Source organism: Notolabrus celidotus, chromosome 11, assembly GCF_009762535.1.
Source record: "Notolabrus celidotus isolate fNotCel1 chromosome 11, fNotCel1.pri, whole genome shotgun sequence".
Classification (NCBI taxonomy): Eukaryota; Metazoa; Chordata; class Actinopteri; order Labriformes; family Labridae; genus Notolabrus; species Notolabrus celidotus.
This window is the reverse complement of record NC_048282.1, coordinates 8417899-8431432: the sequence shown is the minus strand read 5'-3', so window position 1 is coordinate 8431432 and position 13534 is coordinate 8417899. Positions and strand designations below refer to the sequence as shown.

General features: G+C 39.5%; 1 protein-coding gene across 1 annotated transcript; it reads left to right on the top strand.

Moving 5' to 3' along the window:
- Positions 1-2626: 2626 nt before the first annotated feature.
- On the top strand, positions 2627-13295 carry LOC117822129 (protein-glutamine gamma-glutamyltransferase 2-like). The gene is made up of 15 exons (XM_034696777.1): positions 2627-2858; positions 4099-4335; positions 4505-4623; positions 4722-4850; positions 4946-5123; positions 5883-6018; positions 6325-6428; positions 7164-7403; positions 7855-7896; positions 7985-8020; positions 8669-8722; positions 9697-9906; positions 10003-10163; positions 11722-11861; positions 12607-13295. Exons 1-15 carry the CDS (start codon positions 2627-2629, stop codon positions 12761-12763), a joined length of 2175 nt encoding a protein of 724 aa, XP_034552668.1. The 3' UTR covers positions 12764-13295.
- Positions 13296-13534: the final 239 nt, after the last annotated feature.

Sequence of the window (13534 nt, the reverse complement as noted above, 5' to 3'; positions counted from 1 at the left end):
CCTGTATTGAGCAGAGAGGAGAGGAATGAGGTTTGGGAACAGGAGAGAAGGGTGAGGCAGTCTTATACAGTATATGTGTGTATGGCATGGTCCTGTTCCATAAACTGGAGTTTTAAAGCCTATTGATGGAGGTTGCAATGTTGGGGATGTGCCTTTAGCCTGCTCAGTCAGCTGTACCCCTAATTATGTATAATGTGTTTCTTTAATATTTCAAAAACGTATGAGTTCTAAAAATATGTCACCCTTCATACAATGTGTGCAGGTAGAGGAATTACCTTTTCAGACCAATGTTTTATTTTTTTAACCACGCAGTAAAAGTGTTCATTTCTGCTGTAAAGATGGGCCCTTGTGTATGGGTGTGTATGTGGCTTCCAGGGCTTTTGCAGACAGCCTCAAGTGGACACTCAAGGAACTGCCATTTTAGCACTTCCTCATTTGTACCTCTTTTTCTAAATAGATAAATTAATTGATTTACAATGAAGTACCTCCTTAAGCTTTATCCGTAGGTGACGTTGTGTTGAGTGTTTATTGGCAAATCTTAGCATGTTAGCACACTCAGAGCTGCTGTGTTTAAGTTTCATTGTCGAAGTTTGTTTCAAGTTGATCCAAACAGCTGATCGGAGTGTATCCGTGCTCATGCAGCAGAAGAACACCGGTCTGCAAGGTGCGTTCGAAAATAGTGCCAAAACAAAGGGGGCTTCTGACGGCAAACTGAATAGCTCCAATTTTTTCTACTAGTGCATGCATTTGCACCGTGATGAGTGCCTGGACCATATTTTCTTAACTTTAACGAAATTACGTGAAATAGGAGGCCCCGTCAGCAAAGAAAATAGCCTAGCTTACCGGCCGGTCCTCTGGGAATTTTCTCATTAAAGGGGAAGAGCTCACCAGCACGCATTGTGGCTAGCAGGAGAAATAGTGTACTGTAACTCATACGACCCCACTTCAAAAAAACTGAACTGTCCCTTTAGGTTATATCCCCGAGAGACTATTTGATATGTACAGAAATCTTCTAAGTTTTTCTTAGTGATTCTTTTTTTTTTCTGTAGCAAGCTGATCTAATTTCCTGAAGGTCCATTTATATTAGTCAGGGAAAAATGATTTCAAGCACAATATGTTTTTTCTCTAGTTCATTTTCAAGGTGTAAAAACTTTAAAATGAGGTCAATGGATCTCAAATTTAAATGCATTATGCTAAGTGCTAAGAATATGATTCTTCAAGACAAATTTACCTGTTGTTAGTGTGACTGTATGTATTCATCGAGAATTTCTTTCAGATTAAAGCATTTTTCTCTAAATGGTATCATACATCTTACATTTAAGGTAATCAAATATCTCACATTTTTCCTCAATCTGACAAATGCATGTGTTTGTAGTCCAGCTGCACCAGTTTCAGGATATATGTTGGTGCTTTGAGATTAACTTGTTCTTCGAAAAATGGCAAGTAATCTGATCTTGATCTGTTGGCAAGTTGATTGACAATTGTTTTAAGGTATATTTTTCCAGTTTTAAAGCTTTTCTCCCTTGTTAAGAGTGCTAACTTCTTTTATTGAAGTTCTTGAGAGCTCTCCAGTTTTTTTACTGAAGACATAGAACCCAACATTTCAACATTACCCTCAGTGTGACCCGTGTTGTGTATAGCATCACATGGTTAAACTGAATCCTTCCCTCGCTGCTTCTTCCATGTACATCATAAATTCCATTGGTTTAAAAACTGTTAATGAATTATAGCGTTTGTGGCTTAGTTTGCCGTCGGGGACCAGTATGACCAGAAGATAAAAAAAGGAAAGAGAGTGAGATTTTATCAGTGTGAAGGTGGAGCCTGCTCCTCATTCCTTCAGTCACTTGGAATTCCTCATGCCAGACCATGTACCACATGCAACAGACAACACACAACACCTGTGGTGAGTTCAATCTGCACTTTATATACTGTACGTTAAGATTTGATCAGAGAAAGATTTGTCCTGCTTTTAATTCACTATACAATTAATCTGAAGGTTAGTTTAATAGTCATGATGTTGATCTTTTTAGATTCAATAAACTGTATTTTATAAGATTTAAAACATGACAGAAATATGATGACTAGAAAACATATGCATTTATCCCTCCTCATTTTGTTAAAATAATGACAATATGATTTTTTTGTCAGGATGTTATGCATAAAAACTTTTACATTTCTGCTTCTAGGTTGAGTGTGTGTTCTATCTCTCATGTGTTTAAGTCCCTAAGGGGCTAACAAAAGCGTAATGACAGTCTGTACGGTTATGAATGTAAATAATACGGCTGTACAGACATGAGTATGTGACAGAATGTGATGAGAATTGGGGGGGGGGCCGTGGGAGAGGGGCGGTTTTTCAACATGTGAACAAGAATGTGAAAAGAAAAAAACTACCTTTTTTCTGGGTGAAGTATTGAGTTTGCTTTGTTTTCTAGTCTGTTGGCTGCAAGCAAACCTTTATTTTTCTGATGCATGCTGTGTTAAAATAATAATGCCAGACTCCTTTTTTATTTCAGCTCTTGCTCAACTTTTCTGGTTTAAGAGTGTCATTTCTGAATCAACCCCTTTTCTTTTCTTTTCTTTCTTTATTTTTTTACATAGTTTAGATTTTTTTTTAAAAACTGTTTGGATGGCAGTGTTGTTATCATCTTACCTTATCTGTTTTCCAGGCACTGACGTGGACCAGTGCCGGCTGAAGCTGGTCAACTATGAGGCTCATGAGAACCACATCTCCCATGAGACTCAGGGGCTCAGCAAAACGCACCTGGTGGTGCGACGAGGAAAACCGTTCAAAATCACCCTGATGTTCGACGGCCTGTGGAATCCTCTCATCCAGAGCCTGGTCCTGGAGGTTTGGCTAGGTATAATGGGAAGATTGAAACAATTTCACTCTCATTAGTTTATCTGTCTGGCTTATAATTTGAGTAGGCTTGAGTCTGAACCTTCAAAAGCAACAAAAGGCCTCATTGGGTCATCACCAGCAACATTTAGTCTGTTATGACCAGCAGCTTCAAACCTTCCCTACAGCTCCAACTCCAAAAGTTTGCTCTGCTACTTTGATGGTTTTACATCTTGATTGTGGTGGTCCTTGTGGACCAGATTAAGAAGTTCCTCTGGGAGGTCTGAATGCCTCAGCTCCGAGGCTAATGAGGCTATGGAAAAGGGTTTGCTAAAAGAAGGGGCAGAGAGTCAGGTAATGACACTGTTACTGGTGAGTTCTGTTACATGTAAAGGTTCAGAAGGTTCAGAATAAAAAACTGGTTTGGGGAGCTTTCAAGCCTAAAATGCCTCCAGTGGTCAACATCTCTCTTACCATGGTTGCTGTCCAACGCATATTATCTGATCCTGTCAGGAAGCTTTTATGCTTCAAGCACCAGCCCTTAAATTGTTCCCATGACTTTCTTCAAGCCTTGGGGAGATTGAAAACAGGTTTGCAGATTATTAAAACTTTAAGGATTGAGCAAGAGAGTCAAATAGTTTGTTTAATACTCCCTGGTTGCATTAAATTATGTTTTTTTTTTTGTCTTGAGACCACCACCAACCACCAACCACCAACCTTCCAGTCCAAACACCATTGAGTCTAACACTGAGCTGCAGCACATCATTGTCATAACAGGGTAGTCATTAAAGCCTCTCTGTAATGTCATTGCTGCTATACTTTAGGTAGGCCATGATATATGACAGGTCATAAAAGACAATGTCAGGCTGTAGCTGCCAGAGTCTATTGAATTGAGCAACAAGTTCAAGTTCCCATTTCCTTATGATGGAACTTATCAGGGTTGTTTACGCCTGGTTTTAGGAACAAAGGGGTGTGGACCCAAACGCAGACAGAGGATGAGTAATAGCAGTTATTTTATCGAAAAGTCAATGTTCAAGAGGTATGGTGAAGCAGACAAGGGTCTAAGGCTGGGAAGGTAGTCCAATCAGGCCAACAAATCAGAGAGGGAACAGGAAGCGAGCAAAGGATTGATAGTCTGAAATCCCACAGTGTCCAATAACCAAAAGAAGTGCATGAAACAAAGAGAAGTATTAGAGCGCTGACTTTTTGCTCTGAAATTGTGGCCACTAATAAAGTATTTTAATGTTTTCCTAATTTTACAGGCGATATGTCAGAGAGGATTAGAGTCCAGTTCTCTGATGAGTGGTCTGACCCCCTAAGATGGACTGCAAAAATCTACCAGAGTGACATGAATCCTCAGTCAGTCACCATCCACATCTGCTCCCCAGTTCTATCCTCAGTGGCACTCTACGACCTCCTCCTCCATGTGGAGACCAAACAGTACAGAAAGAGTTACGTAGTGGGAAAATTTGTCCTGCTCTGTAACCCTTGGTTCAAAGGTAGGTCCGTTGAAGTAATACATCTCTGTTCTTGTCCACAGTTTTTTAAATTATCTAGTTAAATCAGTTCCAAAGAATTGGGATGTTGAATGCTAACATTTTTTGCCACAGTGTCAACAGGCAGAGGTGAAGTGTGCTGGATTGTTGACTGTTGCACTGATTTCTTTAGATGACCCAGTGTACATGCCACTTGATGTCCAAACAGAAGAGTACATAAAGAGTGATTATGGGTTAATCTACATGGGCACCCCGTTAAACATCTGTAGACGGCCCTGGTCGTTTGGTCAGGTATGTGACATTAACACATATAAAAGGATCATGTTCAATCACAACATTACTCGCAGTGAAGAAGTCTTCAGAGCTTTAGTGTTGTTCCATTTGTGCAGTACGAGCCTGGGGTACTGGACGCATGTCTCAAGCTCCTGCAGGTCAGCCCGCAGCACCTTAGAGACAAAAACCAAGACTTAATTCACCGAGCAGACCCTGTGTACCTCAGCAGGGTGCTCTGTGCAATGGTGAGAGACAAATACAGTGTGCTAATTATGTTCAAACATGCACTTCTCAAAAATGTGCCCTTAAAACACCTTCAATGTGTCTCCTATTGCTCAAGGTAAACTGTAATGATGACCTGGGGATTTTGCTGGGGAAGTGGCAGGGAAGCTACAAGCATGGTGTGAATCCTACAGAGTGGAGCGGCAGTGCTGACATCCTGCACCAATGGGTCTCTTCCAACTGCAGCCCTGTACGCTATGGACAGTGCTGGGTCTTTGCTGCTGTTCTCTGTACAGGTACTCAAGGGGCTTAAGGGTGTATTCATGTCAACAGAATGAGTGAATTTATTTGGACAGTCTCCAATATGTCAATATGTCAAACTGATCCACAAGGAACACAGGAAAGAACACACAACAAACCGATACAGAGGGGAGAAAACAGATAAATATAATACACACTGGGTAACGAGGCAAAAGGTGTGAACACAGGGCACAGGTGAAACTATGGGGAGTTATTAAACTGGGGGCAGGAAGTCAAACAAGGCCTGAAGGAGGAAGAATGTAGAAAATAAAACAGGAAAGGCTTCATACAAAAGGAGTAAGGGAACAAAATATGACAATACAATACAACTAAGAATCACTGATAAACAACACAAGGATGACAAACAAAGATAACTTATGACCTATACAAACAGAAACATGAAACACAAGGCAAGACATACCAAATAAAACTGGAAGTGGACACAGAAATACAAAACAAGAAAAAGGTTTCATTAAAGTAGGACCCCATAAAAGCATATAAGATGGGTTTATGTAAGCTAAAGGACAGTGTAATTTATCCTATGATTCCATATATATTTTAATATCCGTTTTGTTGTTATCAATTCAGATATTTTGGGAAAATATAACGTGATTATTCCTTCAAGTGCGAGATGGATACCTTTTTTGGCATTAAAACCAACATCATCATCATCATCATCATCATCATCATCACCATCACCATTTCTGGTGTTATTGGCAGTTTTGGTCTTGATTTGTGTATCTGCTGTTTTCCAGTGATGAGAGTGCTGGGGATTCCCTCCAGGGTGGTGACAGTTTTTAATGCAGCTCATGATGGAGACGGAAGTGAGAAAGTAGAAGAATATTACACCAGCACAGGGGAAAAGCTCAACCTTTCAAAGGACAGCATCTGGTTGGTTTCCTAATTCTCAATTTATAAACAGTCTGTATTGCATTTGTTAATCTGTTGAGATGATATACAATTTACATAAAAACTAGAGTTTTAGGTTTTTATATTCAGTGCAGTATTTAATTGTCTGCCAACAATTCTTGGTCAGTGGAACATGCAAGTCCTACTTTACTTGGGAGTATTTTTATCTTACTAGTCATGATTATCATCATAACTCATATGCATGTCAGAGTTAAGAGCCTAACGCATTGGGGTACATAGTGTATGATGTGTTTTTGCAGCATTACCTGTTTGTATGTCCACTTACAGGAACTTCCATGTCTGGGTGGAGTGTTGGATGAGGAGACCAGACCTTGGTTCTGGGTTTGATGGCTGGCAGGTGGTGGACCCGACCCCCCAGGAGAAGAGTGCAGGTTGGTCCCTGTTTTATTCTGGCTCCAACCAAACAGTACTTTCTATAAAATGCTGGATAGCTGATTAAAAAATGATACTAAAATGTAGCTGCAGTCCCCTGAGTGGCCACTAGAGGCTGGCTCCAAAAGTGAGCTGATCTTCAGTAGATGCTGAACCTTTCAGCAAATTTAAATATGTGTACAACTTGACAAATAAAAGTATTTGTCTCAGTGCCTTATTTCAGTGTTGAAGTAAACAGCTTAGGGATGCCTTTATTTTTATAACTCACCTGTCAAATCATTTTAAGGTTTAGAGTTATGCATATTTAGGGGTGTGGTCTCATTGAGTGACAGGTGGCTGCTGCAAGGTGATCTTGCAGCTAATCCCAGCTCCTGAGCATGATATTTAGATCGGATTACAGTTGTTGTTGCTTTTGGGTGATTCTTTTTAAAGAATTAACTAATGATATGGCGTTTGTTTTAAAAAACATACCATCAAAGTGTTCCACTTGTTCTCCTAGCTATTTTAGTCCAATAACTGAGCATTTCTGATCAGCTACCTAGAAACATCAAAAGAGGCTTTGTTTCATTGATCAAACTAATGTGCAATGTCATGGTGACAACATCGCTTATTTGTAAAATCTATGGCTTCAAACTGAAATTATTTTTACTTCCTAACCATTGGACAACAATATTTCAGTCACAGATAATGTAATACTAATAACTTGTGTACAAATAAATGAATCCTCTCTGCAGGGATCTTCTGCTGTGGCCCTTGCCCAGTCCTTGCTGTCCAGCAACATCACCTCACTGCCCCCTTTGACGCTTCGTTCATCTATGCTTCAGTTGACGCCGACATCATCCGTCTGGTTGTACGGGATGGACTGGTGGTGGGGAGGACGGTGGACACTGAGGCAGTGGGACAGCTGATCTACACCAAGAGTATGGGCTCAGACAAACCTGAGAATCTGACACCGACGTATAAAAGAAAGAAAAGTAAGACAGTGTCCTGAAACTGAGTTAAGGATATGAATTAACTTTTTCATGTATGTTAGAGAGTTCAAGAGTTTTATTTATTACGTTTTAGAAAAAACAAAGATGTAAAAACTAATTTGTAAGATGTGAAGTAACTACAGTCTACTTTAGGGTCCTACCAATTTTAAGGTTAAGGGTCAAATCCTGACTTTCGGGCTTAAGTATTACCCAATATAAACCTATTAACCATTTCACTGACGATTATAAACACTTTAAATGAATCCTTCTTAGTTTTACCCTTCATGTGGTCACTGCAGTTAAACTTGAATGGTAGTACATCATAGGTTTTTTGAAAAGCATTTTGTCTCACAGCAAAGAGTCAGAGTGGTACCAATGTGATGATCATGAGTGAGGTTTGTCATGTATTACATATGTGAGGAAGTTTTCCTTTTGATTGTCTCTCCTCCTTCAGGGGATCAATCTGCAGGCACAGTCAGAAACACCGCTAGGAGAGGTCAGTGTCTGTTACAGAAAATCTCAACCCACTGCTCGTCTCTCCGTGTGTGTTTAAACTTATTCTCCTGTTTTCTGATGTTTTACAGGGCAGCAACCACTTATCATGATGATGAACACAAATGGTCAGTAGTGTGGAAAGCATCTTAACGCCTCAATACTCATGCACACAAACATATATGCACACTAATACCTAAGGAAATCATGTAAACTATAACTTAAAGGTCCCTTGTGGAGTTGTTGACCTGTAGGAGTGACATTTAAGAAGATATTGTTGGATGTTACTTGGATAATGTTTTCACATTTCTTGTCAAAGGCTTCCTCCTGTTTCATTGATCTGTCCACGACAAGAACACACCCAGGAAAGTAAAGGATAACAGACAAAGAAACAGTTCAGGAATGGGAACGAAAACATAACCCTAACCCTAACTCTATAGCTTATGTAACTGGAGTTTTATGTCAGCCTAAAGATTCTTCCCTCAGTTTGCTCAGACTTTGTTTCCTGTGGTCAATCTGGAAACATTTCTTAGCCGTTCTGCAGAGGGCACATTTAGAGTAACTGAATAAATCAAAGAAAAGAGATAAGCGCTACTTTTCTATCGATAGAGCAGAAGAGCTTGGTCCATTTCATGTGAACAGATCATCTAATAGATTCACAGCATGTATTCTGGAGAAGCCTGTTCCTTTTTCAAGTCCAAAAGTCTTCATTTATCTTTTTGGAAATCTGTCGACAAATGTTTTCTGTTCTGACAACTGTCTGACATTTTCAACAGAGCTTGGTTCTTCATGTAGTACTGCACAGTCCAGTCTAATGGGAGGTGTAGCAGGTAAGCTTTCATGTCTCTCATACTGTCATTAAACTCACTGTTTTGGCCTCACTCTTTTATTAGTTATATAAAGGTATTAACAGTGCAAAAGCAATAACAATGCAATTATCTAAGGTTTAATTTTCAGATTCCTATTGTCGTCAGAATCCTTTTTGGCATGTGGACACCAGCACTTGTTGCTGTTGTACTTTTTAGACTGAAGCATGTGTTTTGAATTTGCATAATTTCTGCAATTACAGCACATTTCTCCTCATGGAGATCATTCAGGCAGTCGCAGATTGTCTGCCCCGTTGGTTACCATCTACATTTTTATCAAAGCCAACTATTAAGTTGGCATCAACCCTCCTTCTTATTAAGAACACTTTCCAGTTTATGAGCAAACTGAATTCTGTCCATTCTCCTGTAATCATTTGTCATCAAAGATTGAATAGCATTATGAGTGATTTCATTGAACTTTGAATCTGCAAGACACAGGCTCTGAGGTCATGACTAAAGTTTGGGGCTTTCTGTGACTGTAGCTTTAATCATGTGCCTGAACAAGTAGGATTGGTTTCTACAAAGGAATGTTTCACATTAAAGTCATATTTTGTTGTATTGTGCTCCATAATTACTGTTATTCCAGTATGCCATATGCCTCTTAAGCTCTTCACAGGGATGTTTTTTCAGCATGTAGACAGCCGTTTGGGTAAAATCACTTGGAATAAAACAAGAAACCATTTGATGACCTTGTCCCTTGGATAAAAAATTGCATTCATACGCAGAAAAGAGATCATAATTGGAAGAGATTTCCTCATGCTTGTGGTCTGTCGCTGTTAATACAATATGTCAAAGTACTGACACTGTCATGTAACCTTTCAGAGTTTGTAACAATAGCAGAATTTATCTTTCACTTGTAAAAATGTTGTATTTGTTCATGAGATTATCCAGAAGCCATTTCAGACCACTCACACATCCCTACCTTCTTTCTCCCAAAGGGCCTTCACAAAGTTTTGAGGTTTCTCTGGACATAGACGGGGTGCCAACAGTGGGTGACAGCATCATCATGTGTGTGACGGTCACAAACCAGTCGAACAGCTCCAGGGTCCTGATGGAATACCTCAACGCTCAGTTTAAAGAGTTTAACAACAGCCCACAGAAGAGCTTCTGGAAAACACGCAGAAAAGTGTACATAAAGGCCGGGGAAGGTGAGGAGGCGAACACTTCACAACTTTAACACAAACACCAGAGATTATCTGCAATTATCTGTTCATTCTTTCCTCCATCCTGCACATTTTCTGCAGTTCTGAAGCTGAACCACACCATCCCTCCCTCTGAGTACGAGGCACACCTGGCTGGTGACGACATCGTGAACGTGGCGGTGGTGATGAAAGACATAAGGGCAGACAAAAGAGTCCTGGCTGCTCAGGAGTTCAGCATCGGCTCACCACAAATAACAACAGAGGCAAGGCAGCTCATAAATATCTCATGTGTTATTGTTTTCTTTTTTTCTCTTCTGCCTCCTTTTTGCTCAATTCATCTCAGTTATCATTTTCAATCATGACAAGATGAAGCTTCTTTTAAAATGAAGAACAACTACAGAAAGAACCTCCATCCTCCATGTTTGTTTGACTTACATTATAAGAAGAAGGATGGTGCGATTGTGTATCTAATTTTTGAGCATCACATACAAATCCTCTTTACTTTAATTTGTTCAAACTTAACATTGTGAAAAGCAAAACTACTAACCTTGAATCCATACACTATATAATAGTAGTCTATGTAGCCACAGTGTTATAGCTTTTCAGTTTTTAAACTTACATTTTGAAGCTTTGAGTCTTGCATTCCGTCACCATCTTGTTTTTTTTTCTTTGGACCTGAAGTGACAACATTTAGTCGTCTGGGTTTAAATCATTACCACCTCTCTGCAGACAACCAAACTAACCCTTGTGCAGGTCCATGTGTTAAAGTAACTTGTACATCATATCACCAGTTCCCGGTTCCCCTACTTTCTCTGCATGTTGTGCAAAGGACACCATAGTGACTGAATCCGAGTGAATTATGTTAGATTTGGAGTTGGAGCTGAAAAGTATTGAGCAGCAGTTGATTTTCTAAAGAGAATAGGCTTTATGTTTGTATAGTTGAACATTTTATTTGAAAATAATAATAATTATTAATAATTTATAGGACTTATATAGCACGGGAGGTAGAGGTTATGTGTTGAATGCTTTTTTGAACAGATAGGTCTTGAGGTGTTTTTTAAATGATTGAAGAGAGTCAGAGTTGCAGATGTTTGTGCAGCAATGGCAAAGGCTCTGTCCCCTATGGTGCGGTGCTTGGTCTTGGTGATAGGGGACAGGAGGTTGGCATCGGATGATCTGAGGCGGCAAGATGGGGAGTGACATTTGAGGAGGTGGTTCAGGTATGAGGGGGCAAGGTTATTGAGGGATTTAAGTAGGATCTTGAAGTTGATTTTTCGTGCTGTATGGGAAGATGTTGAAGTATGGGTGTGATGTGAGCTCTGGAGCTGGATTGGGTGAGGAACTGGGCAGCTGAGCTTTGGACATATTGAAGTTTTTGGAGGTCAGTGGAGGGAAGGCTGTAAAGGATGCTATCACAGTGGTCCAGTGTGGAGGTAATGAAGGCGTGTTTGAGAGTTTCAGCAGTAGAGGAGGAGGGAGAGGATCTGAGGCATGCAATGTTACGGAGGTGGAAGAAGGATGTTTTTGTTATGTTGATCTAATTTTTTTTAATTATTAAAATGCAGTGTTCCTGTTTACATATTTGTTTTACATGTTTATGAATGTAAGGATCAGATGGTCCTTGTTTCTTTGAAGAGGAAAGATTTGGGTTTCACAGAGGCTGCTAATATCTCTCTTGTTAGCAGCTTGTTAAACTGTGATCAGTGCACAGGATAACACATGAACGGTACTGTACATGGTTATGGAGCTGGCGTTAACTTCAGGATCATGAACTCACTAAGTCACCAGTTTTTGAAAGATTATCATTTGGCTTTTCCACAGATTGAAGGAGGGGACACCATCAAGCTAAAGGACGAGCACACAGCACAAGTTTCCTTCATCAACACGTTTCTCAAAACTCTGAGTGGAGCTGTGCTGACTGTGGAGGGATCAGGCTTGTTAGAGGGAAAACATGAGGCCAGGTAAGTCAGTTTAGAGGCACACAATAAATAACATGCTGAAGACATAACAGGTTTCAGAAGAAAGAGAAAATGGGTCAGGTGTTCACATTCTTCAATGTTTGGCTTGAGAGAAAAGACACTTTGTTGTTCAGAGGAAGGTGTCGGAGGAATGTGATCCGGGAATGCTGCCAGGTTTGTTTTTGCTTTCACAGGAGGAACATGATCGTTGTTTCATCTGCGTTGAGTCCTTTAGATGAACAGTGGGGGTCAGAGCAGGCACATTCAGCCTCATGGTTAAATTTAAACCAATATCTTAACTCTACAGACATCCCTCCTTGCAGCTTACCATGAATATCCTCAAAGATTCATAATATCTGATTTTTCCTGTGGCAGATATTGACCTCCATGTTGGTTTGAGAGTGTTTCAAATTCTTGTCGTAGAAGTAGTAGAAGAGTAGTAGATGTAACAGTCTTTGCTAGCTGAACATTCAATTACTGAATCATTCAAACTGCTTTGACATCAGCTCCTTTGGCTCGAGAACAAACGCAATGTCTTCTTTTGTTAAAGGACTTGTATGATGATTGATGCCCATCAATGCCAAAAGCATGGATATTTTTCAACTATTTTGTGCTGAGGGGACTTGGAATATCTCAGAAAATTATTATTTTAGTCATTCTCAATATTACTTGCTATCGTGCAAAAATAAGGATGTCTTTGTGATGGCTGGAATTTAGTAGAATTAGGTTTCTTTTCTTTCTCTTCTAGGATGTTTTTTCTAAAGCCCGGTGAAAAGATAGAGACGCAGGTGTTAATCATGGCCTCCTCACCTGGCACTAAAGTCTTGATGGCCACTTTCTCTCACAGCAGCTGCCCCAATGTTGTCTCCAGAAGCTTCCACACAGTGTCCGTCATGACAGTGTGACACTGAAGAGTCCCTCCTCCAGAAGTTTTCAACAACAAGAAACTGTTTTTAAGAGGTTGACCAAAGACAACAAATATTTTTGGCTTATTTTTTCTACAATATTGCCCTTATTTTGTGTTCAAGACAATATGAGGAGTTTTTACCTAATTATAAAAATTAATAGATGCTTCTTACATGACCTACAAAGGCCAACCGATCTATCAGCAACATGACTGAACCTGTTTGTATTGTATTTTTTAATGCCTGTAACAGTGAGGGGGTAGGTTTCAGATGGATGATTGACAGCATGCTAGAAAACAGCAAATATTCTCAATGAATGATATGTTGAATTGTCAAAAGGAAGCAGGATGAGATGATGGGGCAAAAGATACTGCCTTGGCATGTCAGAAAAAAATTTCATCTTGTCCACATGGGGGCGCCAAAATTGGCAAAATATTTCATCACATGAGCTTTAAAAGAGGACTTATTTGTAGAGAGACAGTTTGTAAACATTGATCAGCTCTGAATAATGAATATGTTTTTATACAAGATGATGGAGTATTTCTGCATTTTACTACAATTAAAAAAAAAAAGATTTTCTTCTAATTAAACTTAAATTATACTAGTGTTCACAAATATATACCATATGAATTAATTGAATCAGCACCGCAGCTATTAAATGAAATAAAACATAAATATGTAATTTAATAAAACACTCTCATTTCTAAACTTGAAATCTTCTACAATGTGCTACTTGATGACTGCAGAGAAAATAAGCTCAACAAAAGTTGT